The sequence below is a fragment of the Gymnoscopelus braueri genome (assembly GCF_963280865.1).
Source record: "Gymnoscopelus braueri genome assembly, chromosome: 16".
NCBI lineage: Eukaryota > Metazoa > Chordata > Actinopteri > Myctophiformes > Myctophidae > Gymnoscopelus > Gymnoscopelus braueri.
In genome coordinates, this window is record NC_137616.1 from 40,081,231 (window position 1) to 40,106,791 (window position 25,561).

General features: G+C 41.7%; 1 protein-coding gene across 1 annotated transcript; it reads left to right on the forward strand.

Moving 5' to 3' along the window:
- The first annotated feature begins 11,170 nt into the window (after positions 1–11,170).
- LOC308102726 (uncharacterized protein) lies at positions 11,171–20,210 on the forward strand. Its single transcript, XM_080452566.1, has 2 exons — positions 11,171–11,501; positions 19,863–20,210. Exons 1-2 carry the CDS (start codon positions 11,297–11,299, stop codon positions 20,192–20,194), a joined length of 537 nt encoding a protein of 178 aa, XP_080308692.1. The 5' UTR covers positions 11,171–11,296; the 3' UTR covers positions 20,195–20,210.
- Positions 20,211–25,561: the final 5,351 nt, after the last annotated feature.

Genomic DNA, 25,561 nt, shown 5'->3' on the forward strand with positions numbered 1-25,561 from the left:
ATACCATAATTTATATCTGAAAAGTAACTGTAACTAAAGTTTTCAAATAATTGTAGTTGAGTAAAAGTTCAATATTTGCCTCTGAGATGTAGTGGAGTAGAAGTAAAAGTATAGACAATTGGAAATACTCCAGTAAAGTAAAAAATACCTCAAAATTGTACTTAAGTACAGTACTTGAGTAAATGTACTTAGTTACTTTACCACTGCACTTATGTTCTGTAGTTGTATTTACTTGAACGTAATGATGGTGAAGATCGTTTAGTGCCAGGGAGGACCCGCTGGAACCCAATCAAGGATACATGGTGGTCCCCGGACCCCACGTTGTGAATCACTGTATGGTGTACATAGGGGTCGCCTTATTAGCAGTGGCATTCTAAGGCTCAAATGTGTTTCCACTGGAAGCCCTTTGAAAACTGATTATCTGTCGCCATCTCCTGGTGGAACTAAGAACAGCACATTAAAACAGTAGTTCACCCAAAAAATTACTTATATTCTATCAATGGACCCTTCGCTAAGCCCCACCCACTCCTAAAGTGGGGCTGGTGGTGCGAGTTAGTCACACCCCAATCTGGGAACCCATCGTCAAATAAAAAGGAAAAACAGCGCTCTCTGCTTTTTTTCCAGCGATGGATCTGTTCTAGAGAGATTAGTCACACCCAGGCCTGGCAAACTCTGCTTCTTACCAGAGGCGTACGGTCATTGGGGCCAACAATTCGAAAATGGCCCCTGTCTAAGTCTTAACCTACCCCTCCCTACCCCCCCCCCCCTCTTTCATTTTCCTCTTTTGTATATATATATATATTTTTTTTTCTCTCGTCATACCAGTAACCTGAAAGCTGATTGTATGACATTCTGTATAGTAGTGTGTATATCTGCCTGCCTCTTATATTTCATCATGATTTGTGTGCATGGGGTCCTCATCTTAAACAAGCGTAATGCTTAATGAGGGTTTCCAGTTTAGTAGACCTTGTATTGTGAATTTGTACTTCCATGTACTGTTATGTACTGTCATGTACTATTCTCATGTCTTTCTAAATAAACTACATCAATCAATCAATCAATCAATCAAACAAGGCCGGTCTGTGTAAACCCTGCTTAGGGGCAAGATCCGCCAGGGGAAAAAAACAAAAAATCAACATAACAACATTAGCAGCCCCTCACACTATAAGTCGCCTTTGTTTTAAAAATGGGGCTCATTTGCATCCGGCCGAATTGTTAATGAGTGGCCATTAGAAAACCAGTTTTGCCGTCAAACCGGTTCTCCATTGCGTAGAGACGCACACCTTTCTCCATTCAGAAATGTAATAGAAGAAGAACCGTTGTCCTAAAACACCCTGCTCCGGTTCTAAACCGGCGGCCTCGGTCCGCGAAAAAAATGGGGCAGTGTGTTTTGGGACGAGCGTTCCGTTTTCCACCCGGAATGGCTCGTTAATTCTCAATAGGCCGAAGGGGGGAGGAGGGAGGTTAAGATTCTGGCCCGGTCGACGTTAAAATTCACCATACGCCGCTGCTTCTCACCCATTGACTTGCATGTTGAAAAAAATAGCAGATCTACAAGCTCACAACGTGCCGTGCTGCGAAACGTTGTGGGCTTGTAGGCAATTGTCTGGTTTGTGACACCGCCGCACCACCGGAAAACTCTAACCCTAACACCTAAACGAGCTGTTGGCTTGTACACCTGCTATTTTTTAGATTTTTTGAAAAATCTTGAAAGTATTCGAATTTTTGTTTTATATCATTTAGAACTTTTTTTAAACATAAATCTTCTCTTCTGGTGGTCCCTGGCACAAAACATTTTCAGGTGGGGGGGTCTGCGGCCATACATATATATATCAATTTGGGGGGTCCTTGACAAGAAAACGTTTGAGAACCACTGGCCAAATGCAAACCGAACTGAACTGAGGGCTCCTTGGGTTGAGAAGCACTGCACCACATGTTCCACCACTGGATCAGTTCCGGTTTATATGCTGTGGCTCAAACAAACCCATCAACACACTGTCACACACACACCGCCCAGGACACAGTAAAAAAAAAAAAAAAAAAAACCCTATAAGAATCCCACCTTTTCGTCCTGGCTTCAGTCAAAGGTGTGAGTTAAATTCATATTCAGAACATTGCCATGTACGTACAGTACAGTACTCTCTCAGCTGTACGCGTGTGTGTGTGTGTGTGTGTGTGTGTGTATGTGTGTGTGTGTGTGTGTGCAGTGATGAGCTGTGGATTTTTGAACTAGGGGGGCTATATTTTCTGACGTCACGTGCACGCGCACGTGCACGCATGTGCACATAGCCAATCAGCTCAGTGCTAGTTGAAATACTGTATTCAACATGTGATTTTTAATGTAATTATATCTTATTATTTAGTTGCATTGTTAATTTGTTGTTTTTATTTTTGTTTCAATTAATTAATTATTTTATTTTCCTTTTAGTTTTATATAATAGCCCTTTACATAGACTCACCCACACATAAGTACTTAAAATAATCAGACAACTTGTCTTTGTCTTGTCTCAGAGAACTGGGTCCTCTTCTAAGCGATCTCCTTCACACTCTGCAGTGCAGAGACTGTTGTCTCTCATTGTGAGAGGAATGTACACATTCAATTCAAGTCCATGGCTTTTCTCGATTAGCCTAATGTTATGCAAAGCAGCCAGGTAGACGCTATTGAGAACGGCTCGCCGCTGACGGCGCGAACCGTGAGAGGCTATTGTTTAAACTTTAAGGTGTTTAACTTTAAGACCGCAGCTGACGGTGCGTGCTCGCGCGTGCATGTGGAGCTCCCAGCCCCCCAGCCCGCGCCAGAACTAAGGGGTCGCCGACCCCCCATAGCACCCCCTACAGTGTGTGTGTGCAGGGGTGGACTGGCCGTTTGGCGTACCGGGCAAATGCCCGGTGGGCCGCGTGCCAGTGGGCCGCTGGACCACAAAAAAAACCGCTCCCGTTTTAGGATTATTACGGTCATTTCAGGGTCGCGTGGCCCATTTATTAGTTTCGTTAATGTTTGGGCTGAGATGCTTTCCAGTAGGGGCCTCAGTGCGGCTGCAGAGTTCATGTGCAGGGCTGGGCTGAAACAGTGAAACCCCCCCGTTGACAAAACGGCCCGGGGGGTGGTGGGCCGGTCCGAACCAAAATGCCAGGGCTGAATTTTGGTCCCAGTCCGGCCCTGTGTGTGTGTGTGTGTGTGTGTGTGTGTGTGTGTGTGTGTGTGTGTGTGTGTGTGTGTGTGTGTGTGTGTGTGTGTGTGTGTGTGTGTGTGTGTGTGTGTCTGTGTGTGTGTGCGCATGTGCGCGTGGGCGGGGCGGGGCGGGGCGGGGCCATCAAGTATGCTCACTATGCTGGGGGATCGTGCGGTCGGGCGGGCGGGGCTTCCTCATCACAGTTTCATTTGTTTATTTATAGTAACATATTCAAAGGCTATTTTAAGATCTGGAACTTTGACAGACCGTTGTATCATCATCAGGGCTCTTGCTCGGCGGCCGAGAGTAGAGCCAATCCGCTTCGCCAATCTTCTCCATTTGGGTTGGCCCAGTGCGGTCCCGTGCGATCCGTTGTATTCCTTTACCAATCTATTTATTGCTATAAAAGTTACTAAAGAAATATTTGTGTGTTTTAACTGCATACTGATAAAACTGTGTGTATAATCAAATGTCACAGGTTCAGATAGACATAATTGGGGTTATCATTTTGTGATGGCCATGTCCTTGAATGAGGATGTTCAGCTAATTAAGAATAAGAAACAGCTGGGGGAGACAGACATACTCCCTTTTGAACAGAGATAATCTCTGTCATTGAATAGGAGCTCAAGGTCTCTATTTAGATATGGAAAGAGACGTGAAGCACTCCAAACATGGATAAAAACATTCTTAACGTGATTGTAGATTCTCTACTTTGACGTTATAGTAGAGTGCTTCTCAAACTTTTTGAAGGTGGGAATAGGGAATAGGAACAGAATCTCAGCCAAAGATGGTGAAATGACTAGTAAAAGGTCTGATGACCTGTAACTGTTGCCCCAACAGCGTGTGCATGATTAGTGCTTGTGATTGTATGTTCTGTTTGTCACGTACGCAGTCTCTCAGATGTCACACAGACCAGTGGTACCCAAACTTTTTAGCTCGAGACCCAAAAGAGATTTCTTGGGGTCGGAAGAGACGTTTTTCCGGGACCCAAGCTAGTGAAAATAGCAGATCTATTTGTATTTATGAAATACTTTTGAAAAATGTTGAAAATGTTTTTAATTGAAAAGTTGTGATTTTTTTTGTTTAAACTTTTAAAAATCTTTAGAGTTGTTTTCTTTTTATAATGTAGGAAAAGGGGAAAAAAAGGGGGATATTTACTTGTGACCCATAAGAATTGGTCTGATACACACTACACTGTCTCTCTGCATTTGATGATGTACAGTATGTGTTTGCTCTGGATAAAGAGTCTTAACAATTTTAGGGTCCCGCTAGATTATGTATGTGTGTTGCCTTGTATCTCCATAATTCATCTTTATGTTTCCTATATATTTTTTGGGTAAATGTGAATGCCTTACTTTCTAATATTTTCAAAAGTAGCAAAAATAGCCGCTCCTCAGCTCACAACGCATCACATCGCTATGTGTTGTGAGCTGATAGCGTGCCTATTTTTTCTAAAAATGAAAAATGTTGAAAGTATTTAGGTCTGTCTGTGGGTTTTATAAATAGTGACAAAGACAGTGACAAATTGGATTCATTAATATGATAAATCCCCATAGAGTCACACTCACAATTGATGGGGTGACAGAGTCTTTCTGTGACAAAGTTGTTCTGTACAGTAGTCTTTGTCGGGTAGAAACCTCATATGTCCAAAACAGTTACTGTACTTTTCAGGATTCAAAACGCGTTGCTTCGCGCCAAGTTTTGAGCTTGTAGATCTGCTACTTTTGATGCTTTTGTGTGATGCTGTAGGATGATCAAGGAGTAGTATAGGGCATTAATTTACGAACAAACACAAAAAGTAAAAAAATGTAGATAAAAAAATTCTGTCAGACGGCAACAATATTCACCCCCTCATACATTTGTAAAATTCCAGGTGATGTAATGCAATGACAGATGCCAGCTACTGTACCACTTACTGTGACTCACAGTACCACTTACTTTGAGGAAGTCAGGGAGGTGAAAGCTGGCATAAATAGCGACGACCACAGTGCCTGAGCATTACAGCAAACAAAAGCCCTTTGGTTATCAGACACAGAAGATTATTATTCAACATGGACATGTTCGGACTATACAAAGTACAGGTATGTGTGAGAGGGACCGAGGTTATTATAGTTTTCTTTAGTTTTTATTTTAATTTCAATTTGTCTTTATGTTTTCAATTTCAGTTATAGCTTAAGTTAGTTTTTAAAGGGGGATTTGCTAGTTTAGTTTTTATTTAGTGAGAAGGCTTAGTTTTAGCTTTTTATTGTAACATGGGAGTGGTAAATGAGCACCTAGACAAGTCTTCTAGCTCACAATGCATTGCATCGTGCTATTTTAGCTATTTTTAAAGGAAAATAATTGGATACTGACAAAGACTAAAAATAAGGAAATGTTTACTTAGTTTTAGTTATTTTGTAAACACACAATCAGTTAGTTATAATTTTTTCTTAAAGCCTTGTTTTTATTTTTATTTCAGTTTACTTGGTTTGTTTTTTTTGGTTTGTTTTTCTTCAATTCTAGTTTTAGTTATTTTGTTAATTCTAGTTAACTATAATAACCCTGAGAGGGTCATTGGGCTTGAGCTATAAAAGACAATTCAATATTTTTTCCAGCTTTAACTTTATAGTTTTATATTAGGTGAAACTTAAAAAAAAAAAAAAACTTTGATTCCAAAGAATGCAATAAATTTAATTGTCTTGTTGTTCTTGAATTTACAGATTATTCTAGTGGGACTGCTTTTTGTCCCTGTATTGACGTGTTCGTGTGTTGATGAAGACACGCTGGAGAAAAAAGCTGAGAAGATGCTTAAACGCTACCCAAAGGCCCTTGAGCCAGCAGCTGTCGCTGAGTCTGGCGCCCCAGAATGTCCCATAAAACTCTACGAACAACTAAACGAAGACATCAGCAACCGCTCCATCTCACCCTGGGGATACATGTAAGCGGTGGTGGAAAAAGTACTCAAATGTTTTACTCCAGTAAAAGCATCAATACTGCAATGTAGAAATACTCTGTTACAAGTAAAAGTCCGGAATTCAAAATCTACTTGAGTAAAAGTACAAAAGTATTGGTATCAAAATGTACTTAAAGTAGCAAAAGTAAAAAGTACTCATCATGCAGAATGTCCCATTTCACAACTTTACAACTGTAACAAACGTATGAAAATATTTTGAAAATAGCAGATTTACAAGCTCACAATGTGTCGCATCGCATTGACCATTGCATGTCTGCATTCAACGTGTGTGAAGAATTAGACACGGATAGATAAAGGACTGACTTTAAATTGTTGTGGTCGCCTTGCAGCCTTGAAACCGAAGAAGACCGCTTCCCCCGGACGCTGGCTGTCGCCCAGTGCCTGTGTAAGGGATGCATCATCACCAAGGAGGGCAGAAGGCACGAGAGCAGTGCCTACAACTCTAAACCCGTCAAACAAAACAGGGTGGTTCTTAGAAAGAAACCATGTAAGAAGGATGCGAAAAAGTATCAACTCGTACCAGAAAATGTACTGGTGGCAGTCGGCTGCACGTGTGTCAAACCCAGGACTGTCTAATCGAAGAGACATTCTTATAGACCATAGTAGTGACATGTGTCACATACATTGTGTTGTGTTTGTTTTAAACACACTTAAGTTCTCATGAATTAATTGCCTCGTCTAAGCCTGTTGTCACATATTGTGATTTTTATATAACACAACATGCATTTGTTTTGTAGGTCGATAAAGGCCTTGTTCTGTTCTGTTCTGTTCTGTTTTGTATTACCTAACCTAGCCTACTGTTTACTGCTATAAATGTAGCTACAAGATCGGTAATCTACATGGGTTGATGGCTTCGTCATCTAAAACATTTGACTATAGTATTATAGTTATTTTGTGTTTTGTGAGACCATCTGTTATTTATTTATGTGGCAATTTAAAGCTATTTATTTTATCTGCAATAATATGTATTTATATATTTATATTTTTGTCATTCATATTTTGCAACTTGTGGGTTTTTAATAAAGTTGATCAAACTTGCAAAGTGGAGTCAATCTTATGTTTAAACACAAATGTTAAGAAGAAACATATCAAGCTGATATAAAAGTATCTTTTTGACCATAGACCATAGTAGTGACAGTGACATGTACTGTAGTGACATGTCACATCGTGTTGAATTAATTGCCTTGTCTAAGCCAAGTGGTGGACAATGTACTCAACCCCGGTACTTGAGTCAAAGTAGAAATACTCCTTGTCAAATGTTCCTCAACTACAAGTGAAAGTCTGTCTGTTGTTTAAACATTTTAACTGTATACCAAAACAAGCAGGAGAATATGACACCACTACTCAATACATTGACTAGACAAGGGTTCCTAAACGTTTCAGGCTGTGACCCCCTAAAATAATCATATTTGAACTGGGGACCCCCCCACCCTCACAAGCACTTGGAATTGTAGGCATTACATTTAGTTTGTCTTGGTTCAACTTCCACAGATACATATTGTGAAAATAGCAGATCTACAAGCTCACAACGCCTCGCAACGTGAGGCGTTGTGAGCTTGTAGTTCTGCTATTTTCACAAAGTTTGCCTCTTTCTTACGGAATATTTAAAGATTCTTAAAAGTCCTTAAATTGTGCAGATACCCTGTATACACTTATACTGTATATTGGTTTGTTTTGTAGAGTGAGAAAACAATGTTGCACATTATGCTTATCATCTGGGGACCCCCCAAAAAAATCTGGGGACCGACCCGCAGTTTGGGAACCACTGGACTTGACATTGAAAAAATTAAACACACACCGGTAGCTTTGAATAGGAATATGTATTAGGAAATAAAACGTACACACTGTGATTCCTGAAAGTTATGTGTGTTATTTAGTTTCAAAGCTAGGGAAAGTGTTTCTTTACACATAACCTTTTTTCAGTTGTCAATATGCGACCCCACCATCACCTTCCCGTAACCCCACTTGGGGTCCCGACCCATAGTTTGAGAACCTCTGAGTTACTAGGTGGTGTGAATGTTGGTCCTGCTTGTGTGAGCTATAGTCAGTGGTGGTGTTGGGCCTGCAATGGAACTCAGCCTCTTTTCCAGTGGTTCTCAATCTTTGTATTAAAATGCATGTATTTGGCTGCAGACCACATTTGAAAATATTTAGTGCCAGGCACCGCATGAGAAGATTTGTGTTGTTAGAATTTTTTAACTATTGACTTTTCATAGTTTTTCCACACATATACACTATACAAGTTTTAGTTATTACAAGTTAGTAATCTGTTGGAAAGGTAATCTGTATAATGTCTATATTATTATTGGCATTCTAAGGCTGTCATGAAGTCATTGGGATGGTTTTATTAAGTGGAGAATGAACACCTACTGTTGTGTATGTGAATAAGGATAATATCCACATGCTCAGTAATCTTGTTGTTTTTAATTGTAATTGTTTTAATTAGGGTGTCTAATACTGCTCCTTGCTTGCTTTTCCAGTACATAACCTGTTTTTATCCTGTACTTATTTCAATATTATGACTGTTGTGCTATGCTTTTTGTAATCTCAAAATCATTGAAAATGAGGGTCCTGCCCTCAATGTATTTCCGAGAAATGTGAATGAATGAATATGTTGTTGATCCCAGTTGATCCCAGTTGATGAATATGTTGTTGATCCCAAAATTGGCATCTGTTGCACAAATAATGGGACGTCTGATAATAGTTCTCATTCATTTGATTGAGTTGCTTACTTCAACGCAGACTATACATTTGACTACTTCCGTATGATCAGCCATTAAACTCTTCTGCATTGCAAAAAAATAATGTTTACAGTATGTTTGATGGTCACAGGGACATCTTTTAAGCTGTTTGTTTTGATATGCTAAATTATATAATTATAATCTAACTAACACATCTGCAGTGGTTGGTCTTCCTACTCTTCCATTGAGAAATGTAGATCTCTGGTGTCGGCTAAGATAAATAAATGTTAAATGGTGCATTTACAATACTTTACAATGAGCATTGTATTCATCCAGACAGAAAAAAAAGAGTACTTTATATGCGTTAGGCCAAGGACCCCCATTTGATTAGATTTGTTATCTTTGGGACCACAATCTGTTAACACTTTCATTGTTAAACATGATTTGGTCTGTCTGATTCTGATATGGTCTGCCATTTGGTCCAGAATTCACTGTTATCTCTAGTATGTAGGCCTATGTATTATGATTGAGTTAAACTATGACCAAAATAGCCATTCACTTGTGTTCTGTAGTAGTTGTATTTACTTGAATGATGGTGAAGATCGTTTAGTGGAGGACCCGCTGGAACCCAATCAAGGATACATGGTGGTCCCCGGACCCCACGTTGTGAATCACTGTATGGTGTACATTAGGGGTCGCCTTATTAGTGGTGGCATTCTAAAGGTCCTTACACACCGGCGAATATGCGAATATACTCAAAATTCGGACTCGTTCCGAATAATTAAAAGACGCTTTTTCGCTTCGCGAAACTGATGTGGACGCTTGCATTGACTTTATAAGGTTTTTAAAAAAAACGTATTTATTCGCATGAAGAATTCGCCCCGGTGTGTAAGGACCTTTAGGCTCAAATGTGTTTCCACTGGCAGCCCTTTGAAAACTGATTATCTGGCGCCATCTCCTGGTGGAACTAAGAACAGCACATTAAAGGAGTAGGCTAGTTCACCCAAAAAAAATACTTATTTTCTATCAATTACAAACCCCATGAAGCATTGAATTCATGGAGACTTTTTTTTTTTTTTTTTTTTTTCATTCCTTAGCCAATACTTTGATGACTGGCGGTCTCACCGGAGACTCAAAGAGTCTCATTTGATTTGAGTCTCCTCCTACCAGACACATTAGCATCTTTCCGCTGGTAATCAAATTATTGGCTTAGGAATGCGACAAAAACTAAAACATCTCCATGAATTCAATGCTTCATGTGTAATTAATAGAAAATAAGTCGTTTTTTTGGGTGAACTACTCCTTTAACGAGCAGGGGGAGTGAGTTGGTCAGTTGGAAAAGCTGCATTCCAGCCTGCAGTGCATTATTTTCTAAAAACATTTTACATTACAACAGCAGCACATGCAATGTTGTGAGCTTGTTTCCCCCCAAAAAAATTACACATGTTGACAAATCTTCTTTTAGCCTATTTGGGTCCTCCCTGTGGCACCAAATATTTTAAAATGGTGGCCAATAATACCATAACTCTATGATACATACACACCAATGGGGCGTTGGGGCCGGGGTCCACATGGACAAGTTTGCTCACGCCAAAAATGTCAACGAGCAACCACATCATTTTCGCTGCGAGCGTCTCAAGAGAGGTGCATCAAAGATGCTAATTTCAAGAAGATACGCCTTCATTGCTAGATCTCAGGAGAGTGCGTTTCTGGACCAGAGAAAGGTTTAAAACAAAGTAGATCAGCTATTTTCACAATTTTTGCCTCTTATATTTTCTGATGATTACTTTTGATGCAGTCTTTTTTTCTTTATTATTATTATTATTTATTTTTTTTGCCATTATTTTAAATGGTTTTAATGTTGTTTTTGCTTTTGCTCTTCCTTTTGCTTAATTGTTTTTCTGTAAAGCACTTTATTTTATTTTTGTATTATAATAGTTTTGCTCTGTAAAGCACGTTTGAGCTGCAGTCATGTCATGAAAGGTGCTATATAAATAAAGTTTATTATTATTTAGTTTATTTTTTGAGGTATTCAAAAAGGTCTTAAAAGTCCTTAAATTGTCACTTCACTGTCATCTGGGGACCCCCCAAAAAATCATGTCCCACAGGCTGAGAACCACTGGGCTAAAGAAAGGGTCAGAAGCATAGACTGTGTTCACACAATCACGACACGCCCACTTCTCCCTTTGGAACGAATTGACTTACCACCTACTTCTGGTCTCCTGAAGAGGCGGACCGGCGAACTAACCACGTCACACGCGGAAGTAAAGCAGAAACGGCGTGTCTTGCATTCCTTGAGTATCTTTTTTGGTGCGTGAGTGCGTGGGAGTGAGACGTGTTTATTGTGCAAAACATAACTTCCTTCTTCCTCAAGTCTTTCGTGGGTGGTTCCTCCTTGTGTCAGCAGATAAGCTACTTTTTTTTTTACCTGTAGCTTTATTTGTTGGTGTTTTTAATGTGTGTTTTAGGTAAGTTTTGTTTTTTATTAGATGACTGATCATATGGCTTCCATACAGACTCTGATCTCTGCGATCAACGACATACTCTCTGCGGCGGCAGAAGAGATCTTTGTGGTCGTGGAGAGCACTTTGACGGAGTACGAGGAACGAGACGTGTGTTTCAGACAGCAGATAGAGCAACAACGCAGGATCCTGGACGGGATTCTGAAGCCACATGTTAAACTCCACAGAGCAGGTTCGTATATGGACGCACACTTTATACACTACAAAGTGTAACTGCATATAGAGAAGAGGTTCCCAAACCTTTTAGCTCAAGACCCATGAGAGAAATCAGACGTTTTGACCGGTGTTTCAATTTTTAACCCAAACTAGTGAAAAATAGCAGATCCACAAGCACGGTGTTGTGAGCTTGTAGATCTGCTATTTCACTACAACTTAAATGCTTTGTTGATTTATTTATTTATGGAAATGTATTAGATTTTTTGTGTCAAATACTTTTGATAGAAAAACACAAAAAAATAAGAAGTTTTTAATTGATGAAAAGTTGAAACTTTGTTCAATATATTGAAATGTAGGAAAAGAAAACATTTTGCGACCCAGACACGGGTCCTGACCCACTGTTTGTGAATCAGTGCTTTAAAGGGCCACGTACATGACGTGACAGTAGCAAGTCCAGACACCTTTTACTGGGGGAGTGGGTGGCTCAAGGCATTTGGCTCAAGAAGTGGGGGTTGTGCAAGGATAGCCTGAGGATACACACACTCACACTCACACACACACACACACACACACACACACACAGACAGAGAGACACACACGCGCACAGACAGAGAGACACACACACACACACACACACACGCACGCACACAGAGAGACATGCACACACAGACAGACAGACGCACACAGAGAGACATACACACACGCACGCACACACACAGAGAGAGACAGACACACACACACACACACACACACACACACACACACACACACACACACACACACACACACACACACACACACACACACACACACACACACAAACACTGAGAGAGTACGGTATGTACTTTGAGTATGAATTTAACTCACACAATTGAGTCAAGGCGAAACATCAACATTCGTCAAAAAACATAACATTTACAATTTTTGTCTCCACTACCCATATCTACAGTACTTGAATTACTAATAACAGCTTGTGTTACACATGTGACATGTAACTTTGTCCTGTGTTTACATAACAAAACAATAAATAAAATGTTTGACCAATCATCCTCTAAACCAGCTGTCATCAGCCACTGGAGGGCCGCTGTTGGTGCTTTCACTGTTTGTTTAATGGTGGACCAAAAACATCCCTGTCTGCCAAAACAGTGAAACCACCAAATTACAGCGAAATTCCTGTTTCCTGTTTCCACCACACACGAAATTCCTGTTTCCATCACACTGGAAACATGAAATGATTGGTAAAAAAAAAGATAATTAATGCTTTGTTATGTAAACACAGGGCAAAGGTACATACCATGCCTTCAAAATATTAAAAAAATAAACCGGTCAAGCACGACAGAGTGACACCATGCAAATGTAATCTGTAAACACATTCCATACTCCCAGGTTTAGTTGATAAACAAGAAAGTTTGGTTTTCCCCTGTCTCTGACTTGGCAGATAGCCAATTATCGGTTTTTAGGGTAATGGGTGGCACCTGGGTTGGCCAATAAGATTCCAGGGGTGGCAGTGTTACCTTAATCCACCCCATGAACATGCCACTGGTCGCACTTTAACCCAGAGGTAAAAGAACACATCAAACTGCACAGAGCAGGGATACAATTACTAATGTGTTCGCACTTTCAGGGCCATGCAGAATCAGAATCAGGTTTATTGTCACATGATGCACAGCCAGGTTTACAGGTGTAAATCAGTGGGTGAGATTTGTTTTTTTTTGTGCAAGGTCCAAGGAAAAAGGGAGTGGAGCAGAGAAAGGGAGAGCAAGGATAATATGTCAAACAAAAATCTAACATATCTATCTACATACTGTATCGTTGCTGTCGGGCAAAAAACTATTTTCTTCATATCCAAACCTTTTGTGGTTGTTCGTAAATTACCTACTTCATACTACAGCGCCACACAAAAGTAGCAGATCCACAAGCTCGGTTTTGAGCTTGTAGATCTGCTACTTTTGCTCTTTTTGAATTTGAATCCTGAAAAGTAACAGTTTCCACCCGACAGAGAAGGTATACCACATTGCTTAAAAAAACAGCAGGTATGTACATGAGGTTAGTGGTTACACATAAGGTGCAAAAGAGTGGCAACAGCATTTCCTGTGTTTCCACAAGTAAAGGCTTAAAAATACCAACCAAAATACCATATTCATACAGAATCTAACATCGGATTCAACAAAACGCATCATACTATATCGTTCTGATTCTTTGACTCAGTTTAACGGTTAAACTGAGTCAACAATAAAATTATCCATACATATGCTATTTGAAAATAGCTGCTCTACAAGCTCACAACACGTCGCAGATCTGCTATTTTCAAACATTTTAGTACCTTTACTTTTGGTACTTTGAGTATATTTTGATGCCAATACTTTTGTACTCTTACTCAAGTAACATTTTTAACACAGGCCTTTTACTTGTAACAGAGTATTTTCATATTGTGGTATCGCTACTTTTACTTAAGTAAAATATCTGAGTATATATGTGTCATGTGAAATTGGCATTCCACGGGAATTGAAAGAGGAGCGCTCGCTTTTAGGCGCAGGGCTTCGGCGCGAGACAGGGTTTTTTACGCGAGGCTCGCGAGGAGGAGGAGGCGCGAGGCGGGGCTTTGATACGAGGCAGCGCGAGGAGGAGGAGGAGGCGCGAAGCGGGGCTTTGATACGAGGCGGCGCGAGGAGGAGGAGGCGCGAGGCGGGGCTTTGATGCGAGGCCGACCTGGCTTTTGTTGTTCCCCCCACATAGCAACCAGGAAGCTACGCTAGGGGAACGCTGAACACGCGTTCACACGTGATAATAGTTATTGTCCATGACGGAGGTGCGCCGACTCAGCAGAGCTTGAGGCCGAGGAGGCGCGAGGGCGCGCCTCCAGGTGCGAGTGCCCGCGCCGACCGGCCGAAGGTCTGCTAGTCAGCCGTCCGAGTTGTGAACCGATAGGGGGAGAATAGATCTTTTCATGGACAGTCTATGGTTACTATCCAGTGTCCACGACAACACACATGTGTGCGTGTGTGCATGTGTGCGCATACACACGCACACGCGTGCGCATGTGTGCATGCGCACACATGCACACGCACAGTCGCACACACACATGTGCATGCGTGTGGATTCAGTGTGCATTCATTGCCCTCTAGCGTTGGTTATACAGAATTGCCTGGGGGGGCGGTAACATATATATGTCACAGGTAAATTGGCATTCCAGGTAAATTGGAAGGGGAGCGCTTGTTTTTAGCCACAGGGCTTCGGGGCGAGGCGGGGCTTTGATGCGACGCGGACCTGTCTTTTGTTGTTCCCCCCCGCGTAGCAACCAGGAAGCTACGCTAGGGGAACGCTGAACACGCGTTCACACGCACACATGATAATAGTTATTGTCCATGACGGAGGCGCGCCGACTCAGCAGAGCTTGAGGCCGAGGAGGCGCGAGTGCCCGCGCTGACCGGCCGATGCTCTGCTAGTCGAATCAGCGCCGTCCGAGTTGTGAACCGATAGGGACAGAATAGTTATTTTCGTGTGTGTGTGTGTGTGTGTGTGTGTGTGTGTGTGTGTGTGTGTGTGTGTGTGTGTGTGTGTGTGTGTGTGTGTGTGTGTGTGTGTGTGTGTGTGTGTGTGTGTGTGTGTGTGTGTGTGTGTGTGTGTGTGTGTGTGTGTGTGTGTGTGTGTGTGTGTGAGGTTTGCAAAATCGTGGGATAAAGATTTTAGGAGAAAAAAAAACCCAGTATTGCGAGAGAAATAAACAACCAGGCCTATGAAAACGAGCCCATAAGAAGTCACTATTATAGGCCACATGAGCACTTTAAACCTATATGCATCGGCTATTTGAAAATAGCCGATCTACAAGCTCACAACAAATAAAAAGCAACCCACAACTACCAATATTTACAAGCAACTTGTAAAGTGCAACACTGGTAGCGACGCAATCTCTTCATTTCATTCAGTGTGCCTGCCTTTCTCTTTTCTCTCTCAGTGGTGGTTCTCCTCAGCTTTCAGGTGAATGTTGATACTTGCCTACCACGCTAACTGAGACTCTATTCATGCTGTTTTGACGACATAAGAGAGGCCATGGTCAACCATATGCTAATGACCATGGCCATGGCTTCAGTGGCTTGGCTATTGTTCTCACAGAACAAGTTTGGCCACTATAGACCTTCACAGTCATGTGCAGTTAGCGGCGAGAGGGGGTTGGGGGACAACTGCCTCAGTGCCTCTATGAAGAAGCTGCTGTTTTTTTAAATTTTGTTTTCTTTTAGAGGTAGGTTAGTTCTGATTCATAGCCGTTAAGGAGTTCCCCTTAAGGCTATGGTACTTTCGATTCTTTGCGCTCGCACCACAGGCCTCTCTAAAAATTAAAAATACACTTTCGCTAATCACCAAAACAAAGACTGTTTTATGGAGTTGAAAGCCAACTCTACTAAGTGGGAACACTCTGAGCCCCCCACCTCACGTCTAAAATACATTTTTTGGCCAAAATGTAAAATATTTCACCGGAAAGAAAACATTTTAGTTACTCTGCTGCGCCCTGTACAGATCCAGTCAGTGGAATCTTTCTAATGACCGGATGGTGCGACAGCCTTTCCACAGCCTGTGGTGCGAGCGCAAAGAATCGAAAGTACCATAGCCTTAAGGGGAACTCCTTAACGGCTATGAATAAGAGCTAGAGGTAGGTTAAAATCATGTCGGATGACGAGTTTGACATCCCTGGTTTAACCACATGCACCCCTATTCATGGGCGCCGATACTGTGGGTGCCTCGGGGCTTAAGCACCCAGGGGAAATAAAGAGCACCCATAACAAACTCATCACAAAAAAAGAAAAAGAATAAAACACCGACATCTTCACTTCATGGAGTACATTTTTGGTACCAAATTAACCGAATTAACCGCATTAAAGTAACAAACCCCCCCCCAAAAAGGTAACAAACCCGGAAAATAACGTGCGGACCGGCCGCGCATGCACGCGCGCTGCACACGCAGGAGCGCGGACAGAAATCGGCGCCCCTGCCCCTATTCAGTGTCCCTGTTCTGGGGCAAACATTCAGTGAAAATAACAGATCTACAAGCGCACAACGCGATGCATTGTGAGCTTGTAGTTGTAGGAAAAGGGAGGGGGCCTAACTAGTATAATTCATTAATTCATTAATAATTAATAGGTCATAGTGCCAATGGATTTGTCAGAAAGCGAGAAAAATATACAGCAAAACCTAACCATATTAAAATGGAATGCTGAAAAGTGCAATCTGTGGCACTTCAAATGCAACATAATATTGAGTACACGTACATGTTAATCACGTTGCTGCTGTGCAGATGACACGTGTGTCAGATGAAAGTGAAAGTGACTGATGGCAGCCAGCTCGTTTTATTTATGGTGCGATTATCTGCTACAGTGACATCATGTGATGGTATGTGAGAATAGAGGAAGACAGTTATTGTGAAAGAGAGAGAGTACAGTATGACACTCCCTTAGACTTTGGCCTCTATTTCCGTTGGTGCTTCATTCATGAACTTCACCCAAAACGTTGTTGTGGGTGTATCTGTAATTATTATTATTCCTTGGTTGGTTGTAGTGAAACACTGTGATTTTAGCCTTGGTGCAAGGTCAGGATTAAAGTACGGTATAAGTGAAATGTACTGTATATCACAATAATGTTTTTGCATTTTGTTCATAAATATAAATTGTGTGTGTAGTTATAAGAGGTCCTTGGACATAACTATTTGTTTTTGGCATCATTTGTCAGTGTTGTATTTGCTCTTAAAATATAAAGCCTTAATACATTATAATTGTCCTCTAACTCAGTGTTTATCAACCCTGGCAAACGTCCCAATTTTTTGGCCGGGGCTACTGCTGAGGTGTGCCGCGCCGTTTGAAGAAGGTTTGAAAAAATATCATTTTGGAAAAAAAAATGTTTTTTTTTACAATAATAATAATCAGGCATGCAAACAGCCCCGAGGTGAAAAGGGTGACAACATGCTGTTTTTTTCCGGGTCAGGTGTCACACTATTGCCCTATTTGGATTCAAAACGGCTAGTGGAAGCTGAAAAGCTACAAGTTTGCATGTCTGAATAATATAATAATATTTGTTTGCATTTGCTTTTTTTCTCCCCCATATATTTTCATAATAAAAAAGTGCGTATCGTATCGAAGTTGTGTGCCCAATATCGTATCGTATCGTTTCATGAAATTAGTGTATCGGCACACCCCTAGTGTGTGTGTGTGTGTGTGTGTATATATATATACATATAATTATATATATATATACCGTATATCTAGGTGTGCCCTGGGATCTTTTGGCTATGCCAGGTGTGCCTTGGCACAAAAAAGGTTGATATACACTGCTCTAACTCAGCGTTTCCCAACCTCGGCACGGCGGACCTTTTTGTGTCGCGTGACATGCCTTGGGGTTCCGATTAAAATTTAGAATGAAAAAAGAACAACCCCCCCGCCCCCCCACACACACACAGACACACACAATAGATACGTGAGCTCAGGCTGCCGCTGCCTTGAGCTCATAGTCCGTCGCAGACACACAGGCACAGCCAATCGACCCTCGCCCATAGGAATGCAAATGTGTGGCTTTGTCTTCATGGGGCCATCACATGTACTCCCCTGGCAGGTACTCAGGGATGAAAGTGGTTCGGAACGGGCCGATACGGCGTTCAGCAGATCCGCCAAACCGGGAACAAGAGGGGCTGTCAAAAGCCCATGTTATAACCTGCCGCATGTCCAACAATAAAACACGTAGGCCTACAGGCCTACTAACGTTAAATCAACATAAGTGTTAGTTTTCTTATAAAGTGCTTCTAAATCACTCCAGTGTGTTTGTGTCAACGTAATCCATTCCGTGTAGTTTGTGGTGTTTAATTACTCCACGGAGAGAATCTCTTGCAACTTCAAGCCACGGTGCCGTCGATATAATATAACCGGAAAACTCGGCCCAAAACACGCTCGCCCCCATTTCTTTTCGCGGACGAGCGGTTCTTGTATTCCTGTATTTTTTTTTCTGAGGATAAGGTTAGAAATAAGTTTATATATTATTAGTTTTACTGAGGTTACGTTTAGAAATAAGGTTAGGTTTAGGCATAGTTTAATGAGGCTACGTTTAGGAATACCAGGTGAATACCACCGGATTTCCCCCGGGGTGACTGTTTTGGGGCGAGAGTTTTGGTGTTCGTCTGTAGTGGGCAACAGCGCATGCGTCCGCAATAATGCTATCAGGATCAGATTATTAGATATTATTATCAGATATTAGGTATATTGGGTACCAAATATACTGTGTGTGTGTGTGTCTGTCTGTCTGTCTGTCTGTCTGTCTGTCTGTCTGTCTGTCTGTGACACACTTGTGTGAGAGAGGCTGGTTGCTAACGCAACAGGAAGTAAACAGGAAATAGTGGAGGAAGTGGTCAGGAAGGGTGTGTGTGCGTAGTCTGGTATCCAGCCTGCTTCGCTACGTTCGGCGGACTTTTTTTTCTCTCTTCGCTTCTCAGTCTGGAAAGCACCCGATCTCCAAGGGAGGCGGGACATGGCATACGGCTGAATCGAACCGTGGCTTCTGATTGGTCTGTGGTGCGGGGCAGGACAAAAAAACTGTGTGATTGTTGTGATTCGTCATTCGTTTGAACAACATCCAACCAGCAACGACGTTGCCTAACGTAACATATGTAGTTCCAGTGTAGTTCTGCAAAACGAGTCAATAGGGTGCTTTCCAGACTGAGAAGCGAAGAGAGAAAAAAAAGTCCGCCGAACGTAGCGAAGCAGGCTGGATCCCAGGCTAGTGTGTGCGTGCATATGTGTATATATTATATATGTGTATATATATGTGTCTGTGTGTGTATATATGCATATGCGCACACCGTATATCTAGGTGTGCCCTGGGATCATTTGGCTATGCCGGGTGTGCCTTGGCACCAAAAAGGTTGGGAAACACTGCTCTAACTAACATGTAAAAACACCTTAAATATTTGCAAATTGTCCGGTCGCGATAATCCATTCCATGGTTATGGCCCGTTGAATGTGACTTGGTTTCGCCAAAAAAACAGGAACGGAGGTTTTTCTTTTTTTTTCTTCTTTTTTTTTTTACAAGGAATTGAATGGAGAGGTTTTTTGCTATCATGTGGTTTTCTGCTGCTGTGCCTCTGAGGAAGTCAGATGGTCACTCGTGAGTTGGCGAACAGCGCCATCTAGTAGGAAACCACTGAAAACACCTCACTCGTCTCACGTGTTTGGCACTGTGTCCATGACAGTGAAAGAGTTAAGGCATATTTGGCTTATTAGCCAGGGAACCTTGTATGTGTGAAAATATCAGTCAACTTGGATATTAGCTGCATGAATGAATATGATTTGGGAAACTGGGGAACGTTGCAGTTTAATGTTATGATTTTGTTATCTTTCAAAAGTAATTTCAAAGGCAACCGCCTCCGACTACTGGAACTCGGTGAGGAGGACCCAGCAGCTGTCCTCTGCTCTCAGCATCCTGGGTAAAGACTGTAATGCCGAGCCTGGAAGTAGCAAGGACTCCCATTCCCCCTCCTCCTCCTCCGCCCAGGGTGAACTCTACTCAGAAGGCCTGACAAGCGCAGAGCAGCAGCTTCCAGCGGAACCCGAGAAAGCCTCGTCCGGGGACCGACACGGCGGCAGCAGCAGCAGCACCGGCTGTCAGACGAACGAGAGGGTGCGGGATTATACGGCGCTGCACTCATCCTGCCTGTCGCCATGCCACGTCCCATGAAGGACTTTATGGAGCGCACCCCCGGTGGTCGCCATGGACCGAGGAGAGGCAGGACAGATGATGAAGAAGAAGAAGCTGTTTGACCGGTTAACGGCACAGACTCTCTCTGCTTTGTCATGTTTTGTAGACTTAACCATTTTCTGTAGGCTAACTGGTGCTTTTGTTCACAAACCATTGACCTCTTTGATTTTGTGTTGTATAGGCCCTACTCATATTAAAGATAGATGGGTAATCTGGACATCTGTTTTTTTTAACCACTTGATATTCTTTTGGGGGGGGGGGCGGACATATGCCATAAATAGCCAATCTACAGTTCTCTAAGACTACAGGGGTTGAAGTGGTTAAACTTCAGACATGGTCCTAAAGTAATTGTTTTGACAGCAATATTATTTAATTTCTCTATTTCTTTTAATTACGCCTCAAATTTGATCACGGAGGTCTTTTTCTGTACAGGAAATTGCCATCCAAAATCCCTCCCTTCTGAGTCCAAGTTATTTATCTATTGTTTTTATCTGCCTGCTGAGAGCTGACATAGTTTGAACTCGGCTGTTTGAAAGCGTTTTAAGACGAGGAACCAATCTTCACTGTACAATCCTGTGGTTATTTAACTTTGAGAGTTATAACTTTGAGTTACAACTATCTGTGTGCATCTCATCTCAGGTTGCGGCCCATTCTGACCAAGACAATGCCAAGCGGGACACCGGCGACTCTCAGGGAAAGCCAAACAAGTTGTGACACAGGTAAGGCTGTGACCACTGGGAGGGAGGGAGGGAGAGAGAGAGAGAGAGAGAGAGAGAGAGAGAGAGAGAGAGAGAGAGAGAGAGAGAGAGAGAGAGAGAGAGAGAGAGAGAGAGAGAGAGAGAGAGAGAGAGAGAGAGAGAGAGAGAGGAGAGAGAGAGAGAGAGAGAGAGAGAGAGAGAGAGAGAGAGAGAGAGAGAGAGAGAGAGAGAGAGAGAGAGAGAGAGAGAGAGAGAGAGAGAGAGGAGAGAGAGAGAGAGAGAGAGAGAGAGAGAGAGAGAGGTCCTTGGCAGTGAATGAGTTAACATGTGATTATTCAGTGTTAAGTAAGAAGTGTGAACATCCTCCGCTACTGTCTTTTTTGTTATGTATGACAGTTTGTCTATACTACATACTAATAAAAGTATATTTTCCTAAATCTGGAGGGTTTCCGGCAGTCCGAAATCTTTACCGCCGAGCCTAAAAAAATCGGGTGAAAAATAAAATGATGCAATGTTGCAAATGCAAGGCTCAGAAATGTGCCGCGCAGCGCCGCAGGACAAATCCAATGTAAAGCACATTACCACCAGATAGATTTGTTTAATGTAGTTGTTGTTATTGTGGCTACCCCTGTGCAAAATATGTTTTTTATCGGATCAGAGCAGCGCGCGCGTTGACGCTGTGGGTCCAGAGCGCTTGTAGTCACCGTGTCATAACAAACCAGTGTTGCCATGTCGGCTTATTTCACGCAAGATTTGGCTTATTTTTCACATAAGATTTGCAGTCTACAGTAGCCAATTAGAATGAAATCTGCTAAAACTGACTCATACACTGATACAGAACCATACAGTGGTGGCTTATCAACGGGCTTGAGGTGCTGAAGCACAGGGCACCAACCCTTGGGGGGGCACCAAATGGCGTGAAGAAAAAAAAAACGGCAAAAAACTTAGAGCGCAGCGCACCAAACCAAATATTTTACAGATAGTTACACTATTCTTGTACTATATTACAATTAAATCATCCTTAACCTTCAAGTTAAATTCATTATTTCCGTGGACTTAAAAATCATCGTTTTATTTGATGGCCTTCTTTTTGATTGGCCTTTTACAGGCCCTACCAGCCTGTAGGGGGAGGTAGAGAGTAACATATTATAATACCAGCCTGTAGGGGGAGGTAGAGAGTAACATATTATAATACCAGCCTGTAGGGGGAGGTAGAGAGTAACAATATAATACCAGCCTGTAGGGGGAGGTAGAGAGTAACATATTATAATACCAGCCTGTAGGGGGAGGTAGAGAGTAACAATATAATACCAGCCTGTAGGGGGAGGTAGAGAGTAACATATTATAATACCAGCCTGTAAGGGGAGGTAGAGAGTAACATATTATAATACCAGCCTGTAGGGGGGAGGTAGAGAGTCAAATATTATAATACCAGCCTGTAGGGGGGAGGTAGAGAGTAACATATTATAATACCAGCCTGTAGGGGGGAGGTAGAGAGTAATATATTATAATACAGCCTGTAGGGGAGGTAGAGAGTCACATTATAATACCTTTGCTCTAAGTGAAACCTGTGTCCAAACCCAATGTTGAATAAATGTGACTAACAATAGCATAATGTAGTCGTGTTTTTCATCAGAATTAATGAATAAATGCACGGGCGCGCATGAGTCTCCCCTGGCCTAGCACCGGGCCAACTTTTCCCTGACAATTCATATATAAACTATACAAATATTTCCTGCTCATTACTGTGCACATGTACTATATAAGTCTTCGTGTTTGAGCACAAATATGCATTTTGAGAACCCAAAAATTCGCGCGTACGCCACGCATCCTCCCCCACACCTTCAGCTTCTGGCTAGGGGGAAACACTGAATATTTATATAAATAATGTGTTCATAGGGATACCCTAGGTGGGGTTGGTGAAAGGGCCTTTCTGTGTGGAGTTTGCATGTTCTCCCCGTGTCTCCTAGGGTAGGTACCCTCACAAAAACATGCAGTAATCCTGGTCACTTTACTGCCTCCCCCCTGGCCAGCCGGGGCGCCTGATGGAGGGGAAAGGAACTGGTTGGAATAACGTGTTCCTTCCACGCGCTACGTCCAACCAGGGAACCTCTCCCCCTGTCAGGTGACAAGAAGGTCAGTTGGCTCTCATGCATTGAAGGAGGCATGAGCTCAGGCATGAGCTCGGCCCTGGCCTCCCTAGGTTGGCAGAGGGAGTGTAGTGCCCAGGATTACATAGACAATTGGCACTGGGTGTAAAAAATGGGGTTACAAAATCATGGGATAAAAAATAAAAAATAATAATAATAATGTGTTCATAGACAGACAGATAGATTATCCATACATACATGCATACATACGTAGACAGATATCTGTACACAATTACGATGCGTATACATACATAATGCATACAGACTCTGCATACAGAATCTATACGTTTTTATGCTGCTGTTCTATCAAGCAACATTGGGTGTAAACCATATAGTTAAAATAATACCGGATAATACCGGCACCGGATATCCCCTCCCATCCACTTGCATCCTAAATCACCCCTTCCTCCGGGTTGTGAAATGTGAGCAGCCCGAACCTCAAATAAATATAAAATTTGTTGTAGTTATTATTATAATTAGGGGGGAAAAAGTCAATTCGAATCGCGATTCTAATGTTGGACGATTCAGAATCGATTCTCATTTTCCAAAAATCGATTTAAAATGTGTTATTTAATTTTTTATTGTTTTACCACAAGTATTTTTGTATAATACATTTTTTGAGAAGTGAGAAGTTCTGGGCTGGCAGATAGCCTAAGCCTACCAATTTTATTTATTTCTGAATCGTTTTGAATTAAAAAAATACTATTCGGTAATCGGAAAAACTTTTTTGAATCGGAAAAAAACTTTTTTGAATCGAGAATCGTTTGTTTTGATACAAAATTGTGACCCCAAGATTCGGAATCGAATCGTGAGATCGCAGACGATTCACAAACCTAATTATAATAGGAGGTCCTTAGAAATAACTGACTATTCATATATGGCATCATTATGTCAGTGTTCGTTTTGCTCTTACATGTGAAAATAATATCAGTGAAGGTACATATTTAACCATCAACTCATTCACTGCCAGAATAAATGAATCATCGGGACCGTACCTATGTTCCCCAGGTTCTATGTTCCCCAGGTTCTATGTTCCCCGCAAAAAAGGTTCTATGTTCCCCACTTACCAAAAAAGGTTCTATGTGCCCTGGGTTCTATGTTCCCCTTTTACCTAAAAAAAGGTTCTATGTTCCCTGGGTTCTATGTTCCCCTTTTACCTAAAAAAAGGTTCTATGTTCCCCGTTTACCCCAAAAAAGGTTCTATGTTCCCCATTAACAAAAAAAAGGTTCTATGTTCCCCGCTCACCAAAAATGCAGGAAACATACATTTTTAATTTCCAATTATTAATAACATCTCTGAACACACACAACTGAACATAATGGGGAGAAATTACTATCAGGAACTTGTCCGCCCCTTTCCCCTGGCGGCCATCTTGGTGATATAGAGCACCTTGTAGCAACTCATAATGTAATAACGGCGTAATAACAGTTCATAATATAATAAAGTAAATGTCATAAAAGCTCATAATGTAATAAAATCGTGAGCGATAGCGCAATAACGGGTTTTTGCATAATATAATAACGTAATAATTTGTTACATTAAGATTTTTTTTAAATATAATTATAAATAATATGTATAATGTTTTTGGCTTTATCTGCCTTTTATTAGATAGTATACAGTAGTCTGAGAGGAAATGGGGAGAGAGAGATGGAAGTGACACGCAGCAAAGTCCGTCGGGATCGGGAGTCGAACCCGCGACACGCTGTGCCCGGACCGCCACGCCAGCCGTCCGGGCCATAACTGGTCAAATGGTTGAGAAAAGTGTTACATCTTATTATCAGTGTCATGGTCAGCATCATGCTCAGTTTCATGGCAAGTGTCAGTATCATGTTAGTATCATGGTCAGTACCATGGTCAGTACCATGTCAATATCATGTCAGTATCATGGTAGTATCATGGTCAGACAGTATAATGGTCAGTATCATGGTCAGTATCATGTCAATATCATGTCAGTATCATGGTAGTATCATGGTAGTATCATGGTCAGTATCATGTTAATATCATGGTCAGTATCATGGTCAGTATCATGTCAATATCATGTCAGTATCATGGTAGTATCATGGTCAGTATCATGGTCAGTATCATGTCAGTATCATGCCAATATCATGACAGTATCAACCTTTTTAACATCATATAAACACCATAAAAGGCCTACACCAAAATGTAGGGGGAAAAAAAACAACCTTGTCAGACAAGAGGAAATGCCTGTCAAAAAGGCACGGGGGTTGGGGGATATAGCCAATAAAAAAACATGCATCATTAACAACAACAACAACAACAACAAAAGCAAAACAACACCAGAACTACACTAAAATTGAAGAAATTCCATTAAAAAAATTAAGATATGCCTATCAAATTTGGCAAAATCAAAAATGTACACGGTCTAGCCCATGTAAATGATACGGCTGACAGCCCTCCAGTATGAAGGCAGATCTCTGAGGCCGATTTGTGCAAAACCCATTTTTTGACATTACTCCTACAGATTTTATCCAAACGT

Bases quoted from the DNA above. Each gene is read 5' to 3' on its own strand.
- LOC308102726 (XM_080452566.1), top strand. From the start codon at position 11,297: ATGACTGATCATATGGCTTCCATACAGACTCTGATCTCTGCGATCAAC. The intron at 11,502-19,862 runs GTTCGTATATGG...ATCTTTCAAAAG, and splicing joins TGTTAAACTCCACAGAGCAG to TAATTTCAAAGGCAACCGCC.